This window comes from Dipodomys spectabilis, unplaced genomic scaffold (genome assembly GCF_019054845.1).
Source record: "Dipodomys spectabilis isolate Male_0828 unplaced genomic scaffold, ASM1905484v1 ptg000375l, whole genome shotgun sequence".
Lineage (NCBI taxonomy): Eukaryota > Metazoa > Chordata > Mammalia > Rodentia > Heteromyidae > Dipodomys > Dipodomys spectabilis.
This window is the reverse complement of record NW_024871052.1, coordinates 986,094-1,010,131: the sequence shown is the minus strand read 5'-3', so window position 1 is coordinate 1,010,131 and position 24,038 is coordinate 986,094. Positions and strand designations below refer to the sequence as shown.

At 53.2% G+C, this 24,038-nt stretch overlaps 2 protein-coding genes across 3 annotated transcripts; both read right to left on the bottom strand.

Annotated features, from left to right (window-relative positions):
• Nucleotides 1-6,054: 6,054 nt before the first annotated feature.
• Nucleotides 6,055-15,648, bottom strand: B4galt7 (beta-1,4-galactosyltransferase 7). Of its 2 annotated transcripts, none has more exons than XM_042667113.1 (6): nt 15,468-15,592; nt 9,993-10,358; nt 9,297-9,522; nt 7,798-7,881; nt 7,226-7,330; nt 6,055-6,744 (listed from the first exon to the last, which is right to left on the bottom strand). In XM_042667113.1, the coding sequence occupies exons 1-6, from the start codon at nt 15,515-15,517 to the stop codon at nt 6,589-6,591; spliced, it is 987 nt and encodes a 328-aa protein (XP_042523047.1). In that variant the 5' UTR covers nt 15,518-15,592; the 3' UTR covers nt 6,055-6,588. The 2 variants fall into 2 exon arrangements, 1 of the variants encoding a protein (XP_042523047.1); XR_006145328.1 differs by having other exon boundaries at nt 6,655-6,744; nt 7,116-7,330; nt 15,468-15,648.
• Nucleotides 15,649-18,002: 2,354 nt separating this feature from the next.
• Tmed9 (transmembrane p24 trafficking protein 9) lies at nt 18,003-22,864 on the bottom strand. The gene is made up of 5 exons (XM_042667114.1): nt 22,634-22,864; nt 22,349-22,449; nt 21,144-21,269; nt 19,979-20,125; nt 18,003-18,858 (listed from the first exon to the last, which is right to left on the bottom strand). Exons 1-5 carry the CDS (start codon nt 22,845-22,847, stop codon nt 18,709-18,711), a joined length of 738 nt encoding a protein of 245 aa, XP_042523048.1. The 5' UTR covers nt 22,848-22,864; the 3' UTR covers nt 18,003-18,708.
• Between the last annotated feature and the right edge of the window lie 1,174 nt (nt 22,865-24,038).

The following is a 24,038-nucleotide window of genomic DNA, read 5'->3' as shown; positions in this document are numbered from 1 at the left end:
ACGCCCCCCGGCGCGGGGCCCAGACTGCGTGCTAGTTGCGCGCGCCGCTCCCCGGACGCCATCATTGATGAGGGCAGAGCTGCACGCCTGGTCCTTCTCTATCCGGATGGGCTCTCACTGCTCCGCTTTTTGACGCACGGTCCCCTCCGTTGTCCTCTAGAAAGAGAAAAAAATCGGTCTCCTCCGTCAAGAGTGGTAAAAGGAAGCCCCCGTGAGAGGGAGCATCCTCTTCTAATGCCAGAAAGAAAAATGGAGATCGCGGCGACAGGCGCTGGTGTTCCGTAATTCCTGCGGCTTCGCTCATTGGCCGGGGGAGGTGCGTCACTAGGCGGCGACGCCGCGGGCGCCCTGGCCGAGTTCCGCTCGGGCTGAGTCTGCGTACCTTCTTCCCAGGCTTGCTTCGCATTCTTTTTCCAAGGAGATTTTTTTTTTCCCCCGCTGGAGCCTTCCATAACCCTTCTGTCTACCTTGCGAGCACTCTGCACTCCTTCCCCTTCTTCTCTTTGTCCTTCGTTACTAATATGCGCCCGTTGTATCGTCTGCTTGTCACTAGGTTAAATGCAAGCCCTGCGTTTTGCTCACGGCTGCCATTCCCAGAAGAAGGTGAGCCAACAAGGAGGGCCGAAGGCAAACCAGGCCTGGGAAGGACCTTGTAGCCTCAAGTGCACAGAGCTAAAACGGTGGGCCTGCCATCAAATGGCATTACTTTGGCCTCAACTGGGATTATCCTCCCTGCGGCCCCCCTCCCTTCCACTCCGTCTTCTGCCATGGTCCCTGAGCCTCGGAGGTTTGGAAGTCAGAAGGGTTGCTCCCTCATGTACAGGGCTGAGCAATGAACCACCGTGTCACAGCGATAAAAGATACTTAAAACACAAGCACCAATCGAGAGTACGAGGCTCATGGGCGGCGGTGGCTCACGCCTGGCGTCCTAGCTACTCAGGAGGCTGAGATCCGAGGATCGCGGTTCAAAGCCAGCCCGGGCAGGAAAGTCGCCAGCAGACTATTTTCTTCCTTTCTTTCTTTCTTTCTTTCTTTCTTTCTTTCTTTCTTTCTTTCTTTCTTTCTTTCTTTCTTTCTTTTTTTTTGGTCAGTCATGGGTCTTGAACAATGGGCCTGGGCACTGTCCCTCAGCTCTTCAGCTCAAGGCGAGCGCTCTACCACTTGAGCCACAGCCCCACTTCCGGTTTTCTGGTGGTTCGTTGGAGATAAGGGTCTCACGGACTTTCCTGCCTGAGCTGGCTTTGAACTGGGATACTCAAATCTCAGCCTCCTGAGTAGCTAGGATGCCAGGCGTGAGCCACCAGCGTCCAGCTTCCCAGGAGACTCTGATCGCCAATGAACCACTCAAAAACTGAAAGTGCTGTGGCTCAAGTGGTAGAGCGCTCGCCTTGAGCTGAAGAGCTGAGGGACAGCGCCCAGGCCCAGAGTTCAAGCCCCACGAACAACCCAAAAACAAATAGCCTGGAAGGAAAGCCCATGAGACTCATCTCCACTTAAGCAGCAAAAGGCTGGAGGTTTGGCCCCAGTGGTAGACACCAGCCTTGAGTGAAGAAACTAATAGCCCAGACCCCAGGACTAGCATACACAAGCACAAAAATCTGCACTATTGACCACAAATGAAAATGTCCCCAAATACCTTTCACTCTGGACTGAGATACAGAGCAGATGGGTGGGGGGTGGGGGGAGGGCTTAACTCATTTGAATACTTACTATATGTATTAGGTACTTCATAGCTACAACTGTGTTATTTACCTTTACAAATAAATAAACATGAGCTCAGTGAAGGGAAAGCAGGTTTGTTACATAGTGAACACAGGGCCAGATTGCTCAGTCTCAGCGCTACCAAGACCTCAGTGAGAATTTGAGCGCTTAGCGTCATTTTCAGCATATCCACTAGATGGCAGTAGCATCCCTCTATAGGGGCTTCAGCTATTGCCAAGGGTCCCCAAGTAGAGAAAGCACAGCATGACTACTGGCAGGTAAATGAGGAAGGTCATGCTGGGGATCTTCTATCTTCTAGAAGGTGAAGGGTTGCCAAAAGTCAGAGAACTTCATGGAAATTCCTTTCAGTAAGTTGTGGGTTTTGGGTCTGTGGTGGGGTGTGGGTATGTACATGTGTGTGCCAGTCCTGGGGCCTGAAATCAGGCCCTGGGCGCTCTCCCTGATCTTTTTTGCTCAAGGCTATCATTTGAGCCACAGCACCACTTCGGGCTTTTAAGAGGTTAATTGGAGATAAGAGTCTCACCGACTCTTCTGCCTGGGCTGGCTTTGAACCGCAATCCTCAGCCTCCTGAGTAGCTAGGATTATAGTTATGAGCCGTGGGCAGCTGGCCATGTCCAGCTTTTTAGTAGTTATTTGAAGAAAAGAATCTCACAGACTTTCCTGTTGGGCTGGCTTTGAACCGTGATCCTCAGATCTCAGCCTCCTCAATAGCTAGGATGATACAAGTGACACCCAGCCTGGGAACCTAACTCTAATCACACAAACCATATCCATGCCATAGCTGAAATGATTGTAAGCACTCTCAGCTTGGTAACTGCTTAAAACTGAGTCTTCACAGTGTGTTCACCTGACCTCCTGCCCTACAGATGCTAAGCATTTCTGAGTTGCTCTTAAGTTTGTCCTACCAAAAGAGCTTGCCAAGAAATACCCACCATTGGACCTGTGATCTGGGCTCCACTCCAGGGAGTTCCTGGTGGGCAGGAAATTGCCATTTGGACAGTGGCTCCCTTACTCTGCACTTTGCTAATTAGGAAGCTGGAATCCATCCACCCGGAACAGGTGCTGTTTCCTCAGGGGTTCTTCTGACAAAGGGAACTGGCGCAAATGAGCTTGAATGAGGCAGATTAAAGGCTGGCGGGTAGCATGGCAACCGCTGGTACTCATGAACAGAAATGGATCTGGAGTTTTAGATCCCATGCCCACATGTCAAGTCCAGCCACTTACCCGTATCTGCCAAATAGAGATATGGGAAGGGCAGAGAATGGAGATTCATCATGTGACATGGGCGGCCATAGAAAGAGCGTTCTGGTACATCTTCAGCCATCTTTAGGGTATGTCTAGAAGTTGGATTTGGGTGGGTTTTGTTTTGTTTTTCATCATTTTTCATCCTACTTGATGACCTCTAAATTTCCTAGATTCAACTTTTACCTCTTATTATTTTTAACACCTCTCCCCCCCCCCCCCACCCGCCAGTCCTGGGGCTTGAACTCAGGGCCTGGGCACTGTCCCTAAGCCTCTTTATGCTCAAGGCTAGTGCTCTACCACTTGAGCCACAGCACCAATTCCAGCTTTTTTGAGTAGTTTATTGGAGATAAGAATCTCATGAGGACTTTTCTTCGTGGGCTACTTACCTTTGGACCATGATCCTCAGATCTCATCCTCATGAGTAGCTAGGATTACAGGTTTGTTCTTTCTATGCTGGCACTGGGGTTTGAACTCAGGGGTTCTCTTGCTAGGCAGGTGTTCTACCACTTAAGTTATACCCAGCATTTATTTCTAGCATCTCCTGTGATTCTTAAGAGTTTCCATCTGCTTTTTTACCCATATGTTCTTGCATGTTTTCTACTTTTTCCATACCAGCTCTTAGCATATTAGTCATAGTTATTTTAAATTTTCTGGTAATTCCAAAATTGGTATCATACTGAACTCTGTTCTGACGTTGGCTTTGCCTCTTCAGTCTGTTTTTTTCTTTTTTTTTTTTTTTTTTCCTTGCTTCTCAGCATTCCTTTTTATGTTCTTTTCTTTTTGCAAGTGCCAGTACTGTGGTTTGAACTCAGGGCCTGGGCACTGTCCCTGGGCTATTTGCTCAAGGCCAGTGCTCTATCACTTGAGCCACAACCCCACTTCCAAATTTTCTGGTATATATATACGGTATATATATATATATGATTCTCAGATCTCAGCCTCCTGAGTAGCTAGGATAACAGGGGTGAACCACCAGTGCTGGCTTCCCGTCCTGACTCTTAATGCTCTCAAGGCATGGAGATTGGGATGGCAAAATGGCTGTGTCCATTTGGCCTCTGGTGGAGCAGGCTCTGGCGAAGCCGACCCGGTGTGAACCTCTACGAGTACAATTGGTTCTGGCTGTGCATGGACAGATGCAAAAGTTCTACCATCTCTGGGGGCTCCACAGTGCTCCCCACTTCAATGCTTCATGGCTTCTATGGACTAGGATCCACCTTCTCAGACTCCATCCCACAGTCTACCCTAAGTCTTTCTTTTAGAAATACTGTCAGGGGTGGGTGGCTCACACCTGTCATCCAAGCTACTCAGGAGGCTGAGATCTGAGGATCATGGTTCAAAGCCAGCCCAGGCAGGAAACTCCTTAAGACTCTTACCTCCAATAAACCACTAGAAAACCAGAAGTGGAACTGTGGCTCAAGTGGTAGAGCACTCGCCTTGAGCTGAAGAGCTGAGAGACAGCGCCCAGGCCCAGAGTTCAAGACCCATGACTGACCAAAACACAAACAAAAAACCCTGGAAGTGGAGATGTGGCTCACATGGTAGAACTAGCGTTGAGCAAAAAACTCAGGGAAAGCACCGAGGCCCTGCCCTAGGACTGGTTAAAAAAAAAAAAAAAAAGATAAAAAAGAAAAGAAGCAAAAAGGACTTAGCTTTTAGGTAGAGGTCTCTGTGAGTAATGAAGTATGAAGAACTCTGCTGTGACGCATGCTCATTAAGTAGTTGCCATTACAACACCACAGTGTCAAACACCATGCATGGCAAATACCATATTCTGGTGTTTTATCCACACCCAAGCCAGCAAGGCAGGGAAATTAGCAGATTCCAGTCCACAAAGCACCTGAGGACTGAGGAGGAAGTCCTCCCTCTGCTTCTTCTCCTGGCCCACCATGGCCAGGAGATTAGATTGTTGATAGAGGTACTGGCAGAAGCCATGGGGGAAATGTGGGGTGCAGGGTTGGTTGGTGTGTGGGTGTGCTGGTCCCAGGGCTTAAATAGCAGGGCCTGGGCATTGTCTATGAGCTTTTGTGCTCCAGGCTGGTGCTCTACCACTTGAGACTCAGCTCCACTTCTGGCTTTTTGGTGGTTAACTAGAGATAAGAGTGTCATGGACTTTTCTTCCCAGGCAGGCTTTGAACAGGGATCCTCAAATCTCAGCCTCCTGAGTAGTAGCTACGATGAACTTCAGGTGTCCAAGTGTTTCAGTCGCCTCTGGCTTCTGTCACAAACCTGTGACAGTGACACACCTTCAAGGAGCGCCGTGCCCTACAGGGCCTTCACATGCACCCTCAGCCCAGGCTTCTCTGAACACAATTCCCCGGTCTCCTACACTTCTGTCCTTCGCCTCTCTCAACCAGGATCTTTGCAGATGGCTGGAAATCTCCCCTCTAGCTGTGAGAACACTACAGGAATTCTCCTTTCCTCCCCCATCTTCTTCGCCCACCTTGAAAAACATGATCTTCCCTCCTCAGGCCTCAACCTGTACCTAACTATCCTAAGTCCAGGATGTGTTTTGGTCTTGGTGAGGCGGAATGAAGCATAGCTCCCAACCATGGGAGCCTGAAGGTGATCAGACTGTCCAATGGGCGCGGAGGGAGCGTCCTGGAATCCTGGGGGAAGAGGTGGGACCAGTAGCTTAGCAACCTGTGCCCACTCAGACCTGCCATACCCCGCCTACTCCACTCCTCTCCTTACCAGTTGTCATTGTTTGGCCCCTCCCTTCTCCCCTCAGCCGAAGGTGAGAAACCAATGGTTCACATAACGTTTGTTAAGCCTGCCACAGTTTTGTTTTGTTGTTTAAAGTTTCCATAAGTACAAAAAAAAATTAACTTAGGCGCAGTGGATCACCTCCTCTAGTTACTCTGGTGGCTGAGATCTGAGGATCACAGTTTGAAGCCAGCCTGAGCCAGGAAAGTCCACGAAACACTTATCTCCAAAAAAGCCAGCCGGGAAAAAAAAAAAAAAAAAGAAGCTGGAAATGGAGCTGTGGCTCAAGCAGTAGAGTTCTAGCCTAGAGCAAAAGCAGCTCAGGGACAGCGCCCGAGTGCCAGCCCCAGGACCAGCACCAAATAAATAAATGAATAAATCAGAACACTTAAAAACCCAGCATTCTTGTTTCTCTTGCAAAATCAGGACACCTGGCGATCGCCGGCCCACAGTCCTGTGCGGTGACCATCAGGCTTTACTGGTCAGCTGCCTCTTTCTGTGGGGCTTGTGAACGTTTCCCACCGCCACCTCTCACATCTGAACTATCATGAGGCCGCCCAGTGGGAGCTGAGGAACGCGAGGCTGGTTCCAGGCTGTCCTGTTCTAGGCTCCTTGGTGCCGACGGGCCTCCACGTGTGAAGGCAGGCAGGCAGGCAGGAAGGCAGGTGGACAGTGCCAAGCCCAAGTCCCTTTCCAGCCTCTCTCTGATCACGGTCCACTGCCAGCAGTATCCCCAGCACCTCGGGTGTCTGTCCTGGCTGTGGCCTGCGTCCATGGGTGGGTAGAGCGGGCATCCGCAAATTACAGCTGTTTCTTCAGGCCACGCCACACCCTGCTGGAGCCTGGCCCAAGGCCTGAGGTTCGCTCTTGAGCCTGAGCCGCAGTGTGGCCTATTGCTTCCCTACTGTCTAGCCGACTTAGCTGAACGAACACCAAGGTGTGGCAGCCTTGTCACAGTCCAATAGGATGTTGAGAACAGTGCAGGGGGCCCCGCCCACCGACAGGGCGGTGCGGGAGTCTACTCGGTACTTCACAGTGCTCAGGCCGCCTTCTCGGTCCACCTTGAATTGCTCCTGGAGAGGACGCGGAGGGCACGGGCTTAGGATGCACAGGCTGCCTGCTGTCCAGTCACCTCTCGTGACTCCTGTCACTGAAGGTACCGTGATCCCTCCCCCACGAACAGAGGAGAGCCCCAAAGCCCGGCAGATTCGTCTTCTGCCCGAGGCTGCACCCGGCTGGTGGGCAGGAGAGCAGGTGCTTCTGTGCACAGATCTCAGCCAAGTGCCCAGGGGAAGGACGGGGACCCTGCACCAGGTCTCACTGGGGTTCTCCCCACCCCCCCCCCGCCCGCAGCCTGCGTGGCCCCTGGGGGCCGGCACTGACCCACTCGGTGCCCAGAGTGCACACGGCAGCCACCACGAGCAGGCAGTGCCCATCCACTGACCTGGGCCCAGCTGGGCGGCCGGGGCCACGGCGGGGCCCAAGGAGGACTTGGTGACATGAGCTCCCCCACATCACCACCTAGGCAGCCCTGGTGAGGACGGCGGCCAGCACCTGTTTTTGAGCTGCGATGCGCTTCTGGTCCCTCTTCCGCCAGGCTGGGTCATGCAGATGGCGAAACGTCTTGTACCCAGTGGTGATTCCCGAGGGGCGGAAAAGCTAGGGACACCAAAGGAAGCGGTGGTCAGGCTGCTCCTCTTAGAGCCTCGGCCCCACCATGAGGCTCTCGTGAGGTCCCTCTGCCTGCCTGGAGGCCAAAGCGGGGGGCCTCTTAGAGGCCGATCCTAAGGAAGGGGAGCCTAAGGCCCAGGAGAGAAGACTGCAACCTGGGGTCAGGGGTGGAGTTAGAACCCGAGAGGAGGGCTGGGAAGGTGGCTCAGCGGTAGATCGCTTGCCTTGCATACATGAGGCCCTGGGTTCGATTCCTCAGCACCACATAAGCAGAAAAAAGCTGGAAGTGGCGCTGTGGGTTAAATGGTAGGGTGCTAGCCTTGAGCTGAAGAGCTGAGGGACAGCACCCAGGCCCAGAGTTCAGGCCCCACGACCGACAAAAAAAAAAGTAACCAGAGAGGATGCTGCCAAACCCCAACTTCGCAGGGGTGGCAGCGCCCTGGGACAAGCCTTACCTGAAGCCCGGCTCCTTTGATGCGCCTGTAGAATTCGTCATCCTCGCGGCCCCAGCCCCAGAAGCGGTTGGACATACCGTTACACTGATAGAGACAGACAGGCAGCGTCTGTCACGCACCCGCTCCACTCACAAGAACGCAGCGTGTGTGGGACAAGCCAGGCTGCCCTTCCCCCCCCTTCCCTACCTCCCCCCCCCCCCCCAGCTGTTCCCAGTGAACACCAGGTCCTTGCAGGTCTGGGGAACTTTAAACTTGGGACAATTAGGATCTCAAAAATGCCCGTAACCTACACCTGTCATCCTAGCTGCTCAGGAGGCTGAGATCTGAGGTCCCCAGTTCAAAGCCAGCCCTAGGCAGGAAAGTCTGGGACACTCTTATCTCTAATAAACCACACAAAGCCCAAAGTGGAACTGAGGCTCAAGTGATAGAGCACTAGTGTGAAACACAAAGGCTCCAGGACAGTGCCCAGGCCCTGAGTTCAAGCCCTAGGAACAGCACAATAAAAAAAAATCTGTGACTGGCCACAGGGACCTCCTTTGGAGCTGGGGAGCAAAAGCACTCATGGACACTACTATCTGCCCTCCTCTCTGCTTTCATTCATGCTAAAAGTGGCTCTGCCCTGGGCTCTCCTGTATGAGTGTGAGAGGGCCGCATGGGTTCTGGGATAATTTCTGCTTTTGCATGTGCCTCAATGGCTTTTATTTATAAAGGAGCTTCAGCCTCTACACAGTAGTAGAGTAGGAGCTCTGGACCTAAACCACATCATGCCTTGAAGCTCCAGTGACTGTCTTAGGGGGCTTGGTTCTGGGGCTTCTCTATGGACTTGTTGGGGAAGGAAGGCTCCATCTTCCCCAGGACTGGGACTGGGTTATTCAGGCTGGAGTTATGATGACCTCTTTGCAGAACGGTACGTCTGAAAATCAACCTAACAAGGGTAAAGCAGAGCTGAGAGATGGAAAGAGAAATGGGGATCCTGGGGACAATGCCGAGAGCCAGGCGAGGTGCACCTGAGGCCATGCCTTCCTCCCCCCTTCCACACTGAAATCTTTTCCCTGTGTGCCAGTCCTGGAACTTGAACTCAAGGACCTGTGCGCTGTCTGCCAGCTTTTGCTCAAGGCTAGCGCTCTACCACTTGAACCACAGCTCCACTTCCAGCTTTTGGGGGCTTAGTAGGGGACAGAGTCTCACAGGACTTTCCTGCCTGGGCAGGCTCTGAACCACGATCCTCAGATGTCAGCCTCCTGAGTAGCTGGGATTACAGGCGTGAGTCATGGGCGTCCGGCTCACATCCCATTCTGCAGCTTGTGGGCTGCGGACCTGCTCCGTCCTGTTCCTCGCCCTTGTTTCTGTATTCCACTGGCAGGGTGGAACTACATCTGCAGGGAATCTGAACGGGCTGCTGTCCTACCAGCTGTCTTCCCCGGGTCTGGGGAGCAGCCTGCTCTGAGCAGCACATGGCGGGGCATGGGGTGCGGGGCCCGGGGCATGCCAGGCCTCACCAGCTGGTAATGCTGTTTGGAAAGCAGGAGGATGCCCCCCACGTAGGTCTTGTAGTGGTAGAGCGGGTGGAGCTCCGGGGAGGCCACGTGAAAGGGGCCGGCCTCGGGGAAGCCATAGTCCAACTCCTCGTTGAGAGGGAGCAGGTCCACGTCGTGCATGGCAATGTAGTCAGTACTGTTGCTGCTCTCCAGGAAGCCCACGTTGATGAGCGCCGCCCGGTTGAACCTGTACAGGGTGGGTGAGGCTCAGGAGGCAGGGGTGGCAAATCTGTTCACCACTAGGGTGTGCCCAAAGCCCTACATGATTGCTTGAGGGAGAAATGGGGGGGGGGGGGGGGCGGTAGCCCATGCCCAGTAATCCTAGCTACTCAGGACGCTGAGATCTGAGGATCGTGGCTCAAAGCCAGCCCAGGCAAGAAAGTCCATGACACTCTTATCTCCAATAAACTATCAGAAAACTGGAAGTGGTGCTGTGGCTCAAGTGGTAGAGCTCTTGCTTTGAGCTGAAATGCTCAGGGACAGCATCCAGGTCCAGAGTTCTAGTCCCACAACCGACCAAAAATAAATCTTTCTAGGATGGAAAGTAGATCAGAGCCCACCCCAAGGACAAGATTCATACCACCACCATCTCCCCATCTTCCCCTGCCAAGGGCCTGGCTCTGGGCGCTGAGGGCCAGCACGGAGCATGGTCCCTACCGGAGGTGATCCACCTGGTTGAGCACGTAGATGTGGTGCTGGATCTTCTTCCGGCTCAGGAAGCGATGCATGTGGGGCACAAACACCAGCAGCTCCTCGAAGCGTTCGCGGAAAGGCACCAGCACGGCCAGGCGGTGGGGACCCCAGGATGCATCTTCTTCCCAGTGCTCAGGGGGTGGCTCTGGGGGGCAGGCCCGGGGTGGCCCGGGGGTCTCCTGGCCTCCTTGTCCCTTGGCCGGCTGGGCCACATCACCAGAGCAGCTGAGCTGTAGCCAGAGCAGGGAGAAGAAGCCCAGGAAAAGACAGGCAACGAAGAGGTGGAAGACAGAGCATTTCCGGGGAAATCCACCAGGAAGCAGCCTGGACCTGGGATGAGGCAGGGATGGGGTCAGAAGGCTATGGCCGAGTGGGGGCTTCTGACTCATCTCCTCTCCAGCCCCGCACCCCCAACAGCATGACGAGGCCGCTGCCCCAAGCACCTGGTAATTAGTGCACAGCAACTTGTTTTCTCTCACGCTACCACCATCTGTTCGACTCCTGCTTGCACCCCTCTCCCTCCCTCCCTCCCTCTTTCTTCTGGTGCCAATCCTGGGGGCTTGAAGCCAGGGCCTGAGCATTGTCCCTGAGTTTTTTTTGCTCAAGGCTAGCATTTTACCACTTCAGTCATAACTCCATTTCTGGCTTTTTGGTGGTTAACTGGTGATAAACAGTCTCACAGACTTCCCTGCTGGCTTTGAACCACGATCCTCAGGTCTCAGCCTCCTGAGTAGCTAGGATGATCAGCGTGAGCCACCGGCACCTGGCTGAGGCTGTTTTACTTGTGTGTGTGAATCCTGCTCAGACAATGAGCTGCTCAGAGCGGCAGGTCAGGGCCTCTTGCCTCTTGTACGTGCCCCTCCTTGAAACTGGGGCTCAGTGTCCTGAGCCAATGGCAGGAGCCCCACTCTACAGAAATGCCACCCACTGCCTTCCTGACTTGCACCCCAAGAGGCTGACCCATGCAGCATCCTTGGCTTCATTCTCTTCTTGGGGTAACTAGAAAATCCCTTCAAGATAGGGGTGAGTGCTACCATGAGTTCCAGGTGAAACCACCCATGTTCAATCTGGGGAGCTCGGGTCTGCTCCCAGATCAACGCCAAGCCCAAACAAACAGTGGCTGTTTACTGGGTTGTCTCAAACCTCCGTCCCAGAGGTAGCCCATGAAACCTGGGTTGAGAGACAGAAGAGGAGGCAGGGAAAAAGACACAAGTACAGGGTGTAGCAGCCAGGCTCACTTCAGAAACTAGACAAACCACTGAATGCCTTATACATTGGGGCAATGCTCAGAGATGCACTGACTGCTCTTTAGGCTACCAAGTATGAGAAACAGGTTTATAAGCCAGGCCTGGTGGTACATGCTTATGATCACAACACTTTAGAAGCTAAGGTAAGAAGATTGAGTGTTTGAAGATAGCCTGAGCTACACGGCAGTGGTGGCGGCAGCAGCAGCAGCAGAAGAGGAAGAAGAGGAAGAGGAAGAGAAGAAGAAAAAAAAGAAGAAGAAGAAGAGGAGCAGGAGGAGGAGGAGCAGCAGGAGGAGGAGGAGGAGGAGGAGGAAGAAAAAGAAGAAGAAACAAGTGGAGTGCTAGTGGCTCATGCCTGTCATCCTAGCTATTGAGGAGGCTGAGAGCTAAGAATTATAGTTCAAAGCCAGGAAAATCCACTGGATTTTTTTTTTTTTTTTTTTTTTTGGTCCGTAGTGGGGCTTGAACTCTGGGCTTGGGCGCTGTCCCTCAGCTCTTCAGCTCAAGGTGCTCACACCTGTAATCCTAGCTACTCAGGAGACTGAGATGTAAGGCTCAAGGTTCAAAGCCAGCCTGGGCAGGAAAGTCTGAGACTCTTATCTCCAATAAACCACTCAGAAAACAAGAAGTGGCGCTGTGGCTCAAGTGGTAGAGCGCTTGCCTTGAGCTGAAGAGCTGAGGGACAGCGCCCAGGCCGAGTTCAAACCCCATGACTGACAAGAAAAAAAAAAAAGCTTCCTCTATAATAATCAAAAGAAAGCATCAACTTTACAGCCTCCAAGAGTCTGAGATTTGCTACCAGGTCTTATAGACCCCTCTTCCTAAGTCCCCAAGTGATCTCCACTCACCTGGTCCTTGCCCTACTCTGACCGCTTCAATATTACAGATGATCCTCCTCCCTCTACAAGATGGAAAGCCAGACTCCAGGTCCTAACAGTTAAAGGCCCTCCCTGTCTGGGTCCAATCCATCCCTTCCCACCACCATTCCCCTCGCCCTGGGTGACCAGGACCTCTCCCCTCCCACACGCCTCCCCCTGGTAGCCCTTCCTCACCCAGATTGTTCCACCCGCCTGACACGCCCTGCTTTATTCTACTTGCCTCAAAGTTCCCTGCTGATCCTTCACAGCCAAACACCAAAGCCACAGCTACAGTTCCCCCTCCTGGAATCTTCTCACCACATTTCCTCCTTTGCGTTTCTAAGTCATCTGGCACTTCCTCCCTAAAACCCTTCCTTGGGATGACCCATGGTGACCCTGCCTGTTAGACCGTGTCCGACTCCTATTTGTGGCCCCAGCCCAGGTCAGACAAGGCAGGGGCTTGTAGTCAGTGGGAAGAAGGGTTAAAGCAGGCAAGGCATGCTTCAAGCCACACACTAAAGCCAGATCAGTGCCTACACTTTGCTCTAGAGATACAACTGCCAAGTGAGAAGCCAGCAGCCCTGAAGCCAGGCCCGGGTTTCCACACACAGCTGAGAGGTGAGGACACCCTTGAAGGGCTTCTGACTTACCCCCTACTGTCCTGTGGTGGTGGCTTCCGCTGAGGAATGGCGGAGCCCAGCTCTGCGAGTGGCCTGGGAAGGCTGGGACCTCTACAGAGTCTCTCTTGAGCTCTGGGTACTTTCTGGGGGCGGAGTAGAGACTGGGACAATGGACCCGGGGTCACATCCCTCCTTTAGGGGAAGAAGCAGTGCATTATCTAGGTGGTGGATAACCAAGGACTATCCAGTCCATGCTCTTCCCCATGCTGTTCCTTCCATCCCATTTGCCCTTCCTACCAGTGTGTATCTCCATGTACACGCTCACTCTGTGCTCTCTCTAACGGCCCAGACTACTAAGTCTCAAATGTTCTGGACAACAGACACAGACAACAACTGTTCTTGGTTCTACCTGGTGGCAAGTTCCAGACTGCAGTACCAGCTGCTCCCAAAATCCCTGGCTACTCTGGCTCAGTGGGGGCAATCTAGAAGCCTTTCTGGCCTTCATCAACCACAGCCCAAGGCTAGTAAGAAGCAGCTTCAAACCCAAGCAGGCAATAATCAAATACAACACTAGCCTGCACTTACTGCATGGATCTTTGTATTCCTATGTGAAAACCACAGATGGATAACAGGACCTTTTTTTTTTTTGGTCTGTCATGGGGCTTGAACTCTGGGCCTGGGCGCTGTCTCTGAGCTCTTCAGCTCAAGGCTAGCACTCCACCACTTGAACTACAGCACCACTTCTGGTTTTCTGGTGGTTGACTGGAGATAAGAATCTCATGATCTTTCCTGTTGGGGCTTGCTTTGAACCTCAATCCTCAGATCTAACCTTCCTGAGTAGCTAGGATGGCAGGACATTCTTTTCTGAGAATCCAGTTACCTTATCTGGGCCAGGCACAGTGCCAAAGATCTTAGTATAGGATCTCCTGTTATCTCCAAATACCCCTTTGGGTAGTCTAAGTCCCATTTCAGAGATGGAAGACTGAGGTCAGAACATTAAGTGATCTGTTTCCAGTTACCTGGCTATTAAACAGGACTCTTGTACAGGCCTGACTCCATTTCTATAGACCATACAGTCTAATATATTTCTACCTTCCTTTTTTTTTTAAGCTCTACAACTTAAGCCACACCTGCACTTCCAGCTTCTTGCTGGTTACTTGGAGATAAGAGTCTTTAAGAAAGCCGGGCGCTGGTGGCTCACGCCTGTAATCCTAGCTACTCAGGAGGCTGAGATCTGAGGATCGCGGTTCAAAGCCAGCCCGGGCAGGAGAGACCGTGAGACTCCTATCTCCAATAAACCACTAGAAAACCGGAAGTGGTGCTGTAGCGCAAGTGGTAGAGTGCTCGCCTTGAGCTGAAGAGCTGAGGGACAGCACCCAGCACCCAGGCCCAGAGTTCAGGCCCCACAGCCGACAAAAAAAAAAAAAAAAAGAGTCTCTAAGATTTGTCAGCTCCTCCTAGCTCCAAACCAACAATTCTTAGATCCCAGCCTCCTGAATAGCTAGGATTATAGGCATGAGCCACTAGAGATATTTGTCTTTGCATTTCCACATCATCTGAAAAAAAACACTCTAAAAGAAAGAACTATCCCTTAAGAGGTTTGACCAACGTAAGAGATAAAAAGAATGATGTGTCACTCACTGGGTTAAAGAACCACTATCATGTGGCCTGTAGGTAGCATTTGGGCCCTGCAAATCTCTCAGACCTCAAGGGTGGCTGTCCTCCCAAATCTAGTCATGAGGGGCTGAGGGTTTAGCTTAGCGGAAAGGCGCCCACCTGGCTAGCGCAAGGCCCTGGGTTCAGTCCTCAGCTCTGGGGAAAACAAAAAGCTATAAAGACCAAATCTAGTCATGAAAATAACTTTTCTTTTGCATGTGTGCCAGTGCTGAGGGCTTGAACTCAGGGCCCGGGCACTCTCAGGTTTCTTCGCTCAAGGCTGGTGCACTACCACTCGAACCACAGCTCCACTTCCAGCTATTTGCTGGTTAATTGGAGATCAGCGTCTCCCTGGTTTTCCTGCCCGAGCTGGCTTCGAACCCTGATCCTCAGATGTCAGCCTCGTGAGTGGCTAGGATTACTGGCCTGAGCCACCAGCACTGGCTTTTGCTCATCCTTCTCTAGAAAAAAAAAAAAAATCCTTACCTCAAGGCTGGCTCACTCCTAACCCACGCAGCAGGCCCCTTAGGAAATGAACTAATGGGTGTTTATGGAGGGCGGGGTACAAGCCAGACTGGTGGCTGAGCAGACAGAGCATAGGGAAACTTCGGTCGGGTGGTGTGTTTTTCTGGGTCAGAGGCAAACTACGGAGAAGCATACTCTAAGGAAAAAGGTATAGGGTTCGAGGACGCCTGGTTGTGCCGCGGGGCCGGGAGAACTGAGCCCAGAGGGAATGAAGACCCTCAGAGGTTTAGCGATTGCAAGACTGAGATGCCCGGCAAGGAGTCCGAGCCCTGATGGGGGGGGGGGGGGGGGGGGGGAGGAGAAAAATAGACGCAAGAAATCAAAATAAAAAGACAGTCGTGTGAGGCACAGAGACACAAAAGGAGGTCCGGGGGGGGGGGGACGGGAGGGGTGACACCGGTGGAGACCGACGGCTGAGTCCCCACAGAGCGCCCGGGCCCGACCCGGGCCCGCAGAGACGGCGCCGCGGGCCGCGCCCTGCGCGGGGCGGCCCGGAGAGGAGCGGGCCCGGGCCCGGCCGCCGCCGCCGCTCACCTGCCGTCCTCCCAGGGCAGCTGCGCCGCTTTCCTCCGCGACGGGAACATGGTGAGGGCGTCGGCGGCGGCGCATGGGGCCCGAGCTGCAGCCCGCCGGGGCCCGGCCTCCGGGGCCTACGCGGCGTCCCCGCCTCCAGCCCCGCCCTCCGGTCCGGCGGCCTCTGGGGTCCGCCCTCCGGGTCCCGCGGTCCTCCAGGTCCGGCCGCGCCGCGCAGCCGCCGGCGCCAAGGTTCCGCGTGCGGAGGGACACGTGGGCGCTTCCGCCGCGGCGGCGCTGCGTTCCCACGGCCTCCGGGAGTCGCGGCGGGGCCGGATGTGGACTCACAGCCCGCGGGGACAAGGGCATCCCTCTCCCCGTCCGGGAGTCGCGGCCTCCCCGCCGTCGGCACCAGCGGTGTATTTCTCCTCCACGGTCCATCTGGAGGGCCAAGGCCCACCCGGCTCTGAGCCAGTGTTGGGGGGTCCGTGGGCTCCCCTCCACCCACATCGGTTAGGAGCCCCGGTTCTTCAGATGGGTTAGGTTTGATATCCGTGTCTACAGTCGGATTGAGGGTTGGGGAGCAGAGTCATGACCTGTGATCGGGCCCTCGATTAGGATCATAGGAGAAAATGCCGCCAGCGCCCAACCCGTTCAACACTATGTAAATGTGGGCACATCTTGGGAATAGGGAGATGAAAACCAAATGGGAATGGGTGGCTTTTCCCTCTGTGCCCTCTCATCTTGCTGTCCCTCCGGCCAGCCTTCCACCTGGGCAAAGTGGCTTGTTATTTTTGCTCTTTCAGGCCAAGTTCTAGTTTCTGAACAAACATCTGACATCTCTAAGTTCCACTCTGTGCCAGTCATTATGCTAAATTCCTTAATACTGGTTATTTTTTTTTCCCCAAATGAGTGAACTGAGGTTCTCAGTGGTCAATCTATCCCACTAATTTTCCCTTTAAACTCTGAGGTTTGCACTCCTCCATCCAGTTGATTCTTTGGTGTAGGCCACACCACACACCAAAATTTAGCTCATCCAGCCGACCACCTGCCAAGTCCACTCAGGAAAGGCTAAGAATGGAAGCTGGGATGTGAGACCACGTGACATGGAGAGCTGAAGCCACCTAAAGGGGACAGCCCTTTAGATAAACGTCCCAATGGTGTCAGATCTTACTATCATAAGAAACCATTTCACATAAAAATCCAAATCAACTCATTTTGAAATGTAGCATCTGATAGGGCGCTGGTGGCTCACACCTATAATCCTAGCTATTCAGGAGGCCCAGATCGGAGGATCATGGTTCAAAACCAGCCCAGGCAGGAAAGTCCATGAGACTTTATCATCAATTAGCCACCGAAAAAGCCAAAAGTGGAGCTGTGACTCAAGCGGTAGAGCATTAACCTTGGGCAACAAACCTCAAAGCCCTGAGTTCAAGCCCCAGACCAACACCAAAAGAAAATCTGTCCATGGGCTGGGAAGGTGGCTCAGTGGTAGAGCGCTTGCCTTGCATGCCTGAGGCCCTGGGTTCGATTCCTCAGCACCACATAAGCAAAAAAAAACCAAACAGAAAATCTGTCCATGCCCATACAAGCAGTTTGCCTCCTCTCCCAACCACTTATGGCCTGGCTTCCCCTTTCCTCAGAATCCTTCCCCCTTAATGGTCCTCAGAGAAATCACTTTCAATTAAAGACATTAATATGCTTGTCTCTACCAGCCCAGGAACTTGCTTTCCACATCTGTAGAACTCCTCCTCTCTGGAATGCCAACCACTTTTGCAACACCCATGAAAATTTTGCCCAGCTACTCTGGAAAAGGAGAGCACTTCACAGGGAGTTGACAGAGAAGACCAGAGTTGTTTTGTTGGTTTTTTTTGTCGGTTGTAGGGCTTGAACTCTGGGCTTGGGCGCTGTCCTTGTGCTCTTCAGTTCAAGGTGAGCACTCTACCGCTTGAGCCACAGCACCACTTCCAATTTTCTAGCGGTTTATTGGAGATAAGAGTCTCACGAACTTTTCTGCCCAGGCTGGCTTTGAACTGAGATCCTCAGATCTCAGTCTCCTGAGTAGCTAGGATTACAGGCGTGAGCCACCGGCGCCTGGCTAAGACCAGAGTTGACTTGAGTCCTCACCTCACAATTTGCTTGCTGGATGGCGTGAAACAAATTCACTACCCCCTGCTATAAGAAGGCATTGAGAGCCGGGTGCCAGTGGCACACGTCTATAATCCTAGCTACTCAGGAGACTGAGATCTGAAGATGAAGGTTCACAACCAGTCCCCGGGCAGGGCTGTGAGACTCTACTCTCCAATTAACTAACAGAAAACTGGAAATGGCACTGTGGTTTGAGCTGAAGAGATCAGGGACAGAGCCGAGGCCCAAAGCTCAAGCCCTACGACTGACCAAAAAAAGAAAAAGAATAAGAAATCACTGAGAAGATGCAGGGGTGCAATTCCTAGGTGGAGATCTTCGGTGGAATGTCAACTATTTTGCCCACTGGAAGAACTGACATTCTCTGAAGTACCATACAGTGTCATGCCCACTGGAGAGTAACTGCACAAATCAATTTTTTCTTTTTAATTGGGAAACCAATGTAACAAACTCATTGAAAATGAAATCAGTAACTAAGACTGCAGGCCCCATCCCCAGCCAGCACCAAGGCCTCTGTTTGGCCTGACACCAATTCCTCAAGCCCCAGAAAGACAACCATATCAGGAAACCAGGGTCAACCTTGGGGCTGCTTCTCTGTACTGCCACCCCCTTCACCCTCCCCTCCCCTGACACCCTGGATCAGCAGGCAGGGTCTAGGCCAAAGGAAAGAAGAGCAAGGTTCTTAGGGCTGCGAAGAATCACAGCCACATACCACCCTGCTTGAAATACCATATTAGCACAGGAAGACCGAAGGAAGATTGGCTTGCTCACCCACCCGCTCCCCCCGCCCCCCAAAATCCACCCCAGACAGAAGGCAGCCTTACATCCCTTAATCAGCAACAGTGAGATTCTAAGGTGCCAATGGGGCTCCTAGTGGTGTCACCAACCCAAGAGATTACTGCAAAAGGTTCAGAGGCTGGAGGGGGAGGGCTGGTGCTTGCCCACCCCCTGCTCAGCCACTGTTCTCAAGCTTGTGCCTGGGGGTCCTCGCAGCCCCTCTCCCCTTCAGATCGTCCGTGGCTGAGAAGCAGTCCTCCCTCCAGAGAAGTGATCAGTTCCAGGAGGGCCTTTTTCTCCCAAGCCTAGGAAGGAAGGTGGTCTGTGAGGCCTGGGACGGCTACACCAGCTTCTTGGCTTCAAAGAAGCTCTTGAGGTGCCGCATCTGCCAGACGCCAATGGCCACCAGGATGAGGGTCTGCAGAATGGACCACCACAGCACCCGCTGGTTTGTGCTCTCGCTGGTTTGCCGGAAGCGCTCTTCTCGCCACTGTGGGGGAGAAGGGAGAGCGAGGGTGAGCTGGATGGGACTCAGGCTGCTGGGCTCCCAATCACCAGGATGCCCCAGCCCTGGCACGCTGCTCTGCCACGGATTCCAGCCAAGTGCCCGCAAAGACTACTGGGGAATGGCCAGATGACTGCAGGCAACCTGATGATCTCTCCCAAGTCTGTTTCCTCATGTGTCAGGTAAAGCCTTCACCCAGGCCTCCCCGATGTCTGGCGGGGATAAGGTAGCGGTGGAATCACCACTGGACAGCCATTCCATGGAGCACTCAGGAGCAGGCTGACATTTAGCCCTCTGTCCACATCTCTCCTAAGATAATTGGAACTGGTTACCATATGGTGGCTTAGAGCCTTATTTTTTTTTTTTGGGGGGGGGGGGGGAGGTCAGACTTGGGGCTTGAACTCCAGGCCTGGGCGCTGTCACTCAGCTCTTCAGCTCAAGGCGAGCTACACGCCACTTCCTGTTTTCTAGTGGTTTATTGGAGATAAGAGTCTCATAGACTTTCCTGCCTAGGCTGGCTTTGAGCTACGATCCTCAGATCTTAGCCACCTGAGTAACTAGGATGACAGGCGTGAGCCACCAGCGCCTGGCTTGGAGCCTTACTTTTACCTCTAACTCTTCTTGCAAAGAAAGTAGAGGAAAGCTGGGCACCAGTGGCTCACACCTATCATCCTAGCTACTCAGGTGGCTGAGATCTGAGGATCACGGTTCAAAGCCAGCCCAGGCAGGAAGGTCCGTGAGACTCTTATCTCCAATAAACCACTAGAAAACTGGAAGTGGCACTGTGGCTCAAGTAGTAGAACGCTTGCCTTGAGCTGAAGAGCTGAGGGATAGCGCCCAGGCCCAGAGTTCAAGCCCCACGACCGACAAAAAAAAAAAGAAAAACGAAAGTAGAGGAGCTGAAAACCCAGGGCTGACACTGAGCAGTAGCTCTTCCTATGTAGGAGGGTCACTACCCAGAACGCTTGAATTGACACCCATGGTGCTGGTATCAACCACTGGACTTAGTAATTCCCACCCCACCTGCAATGCAGCATAAGTAAGCCACCCGAGTGTCTAGAAAATGAACAAGGCACCTCCTGGCTGACCTCGCCGGAGCACTCACCCGCTGATAGTTCTGCTCTTTTTGGATCTGCTCCACCTGTTCCACCAGCTGTCGCACTCGTAGCTGTAACTCACTCAGCTTGTCTTTAGCAGCAATTTCTGCATAGTCGTTGGCATGCTCGCCCACCTGGATGTCCAGGTGAACTCTCTGGGGACAGACAAAAGGAGTCATGGGAATCAGGTAGCCCTGATCCATCGCCCTACTACAGACTGACAAAGAACCTCTCCACTTCCCTTCATGTGCTCATCCAGGCAATAGATTGAGGCCTCCTCAGTATCCAGCACTATGGGGCTCTAGGCAAATAAGAGGGGACAACAAGCCTGGCTGATATTCTGCCTGATGCACATACACCGTTCTCCAGTCTGTGGGTTCCACACCTAACACACTCACACAACTTCATACATATGTGTACACACACGTATACATGTATATTCACACATATGCGTTGTTTTGTTTTGGTTTTTTGTTAGTCCTGAGGCTTGAACCCAGGGCCTGGGCACTGTCTCTGAGCTTCTTTTGCTCAAGGCCAGCACTCTACCACAAGAGCCACAGTGCCACTTCTGGTTTTTTCTTTTTTTGGTCCAGTTGTGGGGCCTGAACTCTGGGCCTGGGCGCTGTCCCTCAGCTCTTCAGCTCAAGGCTAGCACTCTACCACTTGAGCCACAGCGCCACTTCCGGCTTTTTTCTTTTTGCTTATGTGGTGCTGAGGAATCGAACCCAGGGCCTCATGCATGCAAGGCAAGCACTCTACCACTGAGCCACCTTCCCAGCCCTCTGGCTTTTTCTTCTGTGTATGTGGTACTGAAGAATTGAATCCAGGGCTTCACGCATGCTAGGCAAGCACTCTACCACTAAGCCACATTCCCAGCCTGCACATGCATTTATATGTAAAGCCCTATATCTGTACTGAACATATACAGATAATTTCTGGTTGTCTTTCCCTAAACACTACTTTACAACTACTTACACAGTATTTACCAGTTGTTAAGATTATAAAACATCTACAGATGACTTGGAATGAATTAATTATATGAGGAATCAGTCATCCTGGAAAGCCAGCGGTCTTAGAAGACACGACCATTTACCTCATACCAGAGGAACAACAGTCTCCAGTCCTGACCTGGAGAGAGGTCAAAGGCTTCAAGTTTCACACGGGTCCACTTACCAGCATGCCTCCAGCGAAGAGGGAGAACTTGGTGGAATTGGAGTGAAGACAGATCTGGTGCTCACCAGGGGTGTGGGAGGTGAAGGTGAACCTGCCCTCAGAGCCATATTGCCGGGCCAGGATGACCTGGAGACAGGAGAGAGGCCTCACTCAATGTTACTGGGGGATGCTTAAGTCTCTAAGTACCACGGAAGTTGACAGAAGAGCCTTAGGTACCTCACAACACTAAAAGAAGATACCCAGCAAAAAAAAATGGCTAATGCTTAGTGAAAACTATCAGGAGCTCTTGAAGCTGACAAGAGACCACTCTTGGGAAGAAAGACTTTCAATTTTTTTGATGTGAGTTGTTTTAAGAAATGAAATGGGCAGGGGCTAGGAAGGTGGCTCAGTGGTAGAGTACTTGTCTTGCATGCCTGAGGCCCTGGATTCGATTCCTCAGCACCACATAAGCAAAAAGAAAAAAGGCGGAAGTGGCGCTGTGGCTCAAGTGGTAGAGCGCTAGCCTTGAGCTGAAGAGCTGAGGTACAGCGCCCAGGCCCAGAGTTCAGGCCCCACCACCAGACCCAAAAAAAAAAAAAAAAAAAAAAACAAAGAAATGAAATGGGCACTGGTGGCTCACGCCTGTCATCCTAGCTACTCAGGAGGCCCGAGACATGAGGATCGAGGTTCTAAAGCCAGCTGGGGTAGGGAAATCAAGTGACCCTCTTCTGTCCCACCAGCAGAAAGCTGGTAGGGGAAGTCTTGCCTTGAGGGGTAGAGCTCCAACCATTGATGGAAAAAAAAAAGGTGACAGGTGACAGCAAAGGCTGGGTTTTGTTTTTTTATTTTTCTTTTCCTATCCTTATCTGTCAAAATGAAAAAAGCTGCTCATCCTTCCCGGAAAGCAGTGGGACCCGCCACAGCTTTCCAGGTCTCCCATCTCCAGGAATCCACCCATCCCATCACACGTAAATACCCAGGGATACGGCTTAGGTGGAAGTAACTGCCTCCTCCTCCTCCTCGTCGTGCCCTGGCCCCTCGTCCACCCCCCAGAAGTGGTGGGAGGCCGGGAGGAGCCTCGTCCACACAAGTTGGGGGGGGGGGGGCCTGCACTGGAAATCCCGGCATCTTCCCACACCACCCACTGACGGGGTGTCTGGCACTTCCGCACGCACGGCGGAAGTAGCGGGGCCGGCTGGCTGGCTGGCCGGCGGGGCCGGGCTCACCTTGTCCTCGGGGTCCTTCACCTCCACGAACATGCCGAGCCCCGGGGTGGCCGGCTGGTACTCCTCGCGCTGCTTGTCGTACAGCTGCGTCCGGTAGTTCCCTGGGGCGAGGCCGGGGCGGAGCTCCGATCAGAAGGAGCTGCGGGGTGCGCGGCGGACGGACACGGCACCGAGAGACCCGATCGTCCCGGGTCCCCCCCCCCCCGAGCCGCCAGCCCTCCCCCCGGGCCCTCCCGCCCACCCACCCCCCGATCCCGTCCCCAACTCTGCCCGTCGCCCGCGCACCGATGACCATGGTCTCGTCCGGAATCTCCTCGATAAAGCACTTCTTCTCCGTCTCCCCGATGTGGAAGTACAGTGCGTTGCCGCGGGTGGCAAACCAGAGCAGCAGCGTCAGGGCCCGCATCAGTTTCCCCAGCCCGGTGCCCGGTCGGATCCCGACGACCCGCACGCCTTCCTCGGCAGCCATCTTGCCCCGCCGCCTCCTACCCCCGCGCATGCGCAGCCGGCCGAGCCACGTCGCCCAGTCGCCGCCGCCGCCGCCGCCGCCGCCGCCGCTGTGTCTGCCGGGAACACGAGTTCTACTTGGTGGACTACAAATCCCAGGATGCCCCCGCGGCCACCGCGCGTCAGTACCTGATTGGGGCCCGGCTTCTCCCTGGCACCAAATTGGGGGCCGTCGAAATGGGAAGTGTCTTTCCTTTGTTAAGCTTAGCGGGCCGCTTGAGGGTGGGTTGCCAGATAGGGAAACTGAGGCAGATCGTTTCAGGTGGCAGAAGTAACCTGGACATGTCTCCGAGGAGCATCTCCCATTGATGGTGTAGCCGGGTTTCCCTGTTGGCGGGATCTGTGTGGCTGAGGCCGGGGCCTTGTCACTGAGCCACACCTACTGCTGGGTTGTTGTTGTTTTGGCTGTTTTGCAGATAAGAATCTAGCTCCTTTCTGGGACACCCGGTGGTCCTGTTTTTCTGCTTCCCAGTGTAGCCGGGGTGACACCACACCCAGGTGGCTTGGCTGCGAGGGAGTCTAGTGGATTTTTTTTTTTTTTTTTTTTTTTGCTGCCCAGGCTGGCCTCAAAACAAGATCCTCTCAATCTCAGTCTCCTAAGTAGCTAGGATAACACGTGAACCACCAACAACTGGGCAGCAGGCAGTTAAAAACAAACAAACAAAAAACAACAACCCAACCCTTTAATAACTGTGTGGCATAGATTCAAAAAGCCAAGGCTTTCCTTCACCATTTAATGATTTTCAACCCCCCCCCCCCAGCCCCCCCTTTGCCCCCCTCCCATGCTCTTGCAAATCCATTTTCTCCCTGGCATGCAGGGCTACCTCCCACACAGACATCAGCATGCACTCTGCTCCAGCCCTAGTGGTTTGTTTCTGACCGATGTCCAGTACCCCGATGGCTACATCCCAAACAAGTTCGGAGCTTTGACAGGTGGTCACCCGGAGATTTGGAGAACTCAGCATTTGCATGGAATCAGCAGGAGTCTGGGTCTGCCTCTCTTCTCCTTCCTGGATTTAATTAATTTAATTAAATCCTTCCTGGATTTAATTCAAATTGCAAGGCGCTTGGGTCGTTTGCCTAAGTTAGTGCTTTATGGTTATGACCATAAAGGAAGGAGACTTAGGGCTGGGAATGCGGCTTAGTGGTAGAGTGCTTGCCTAACATGAATGAAGCCCTGAGT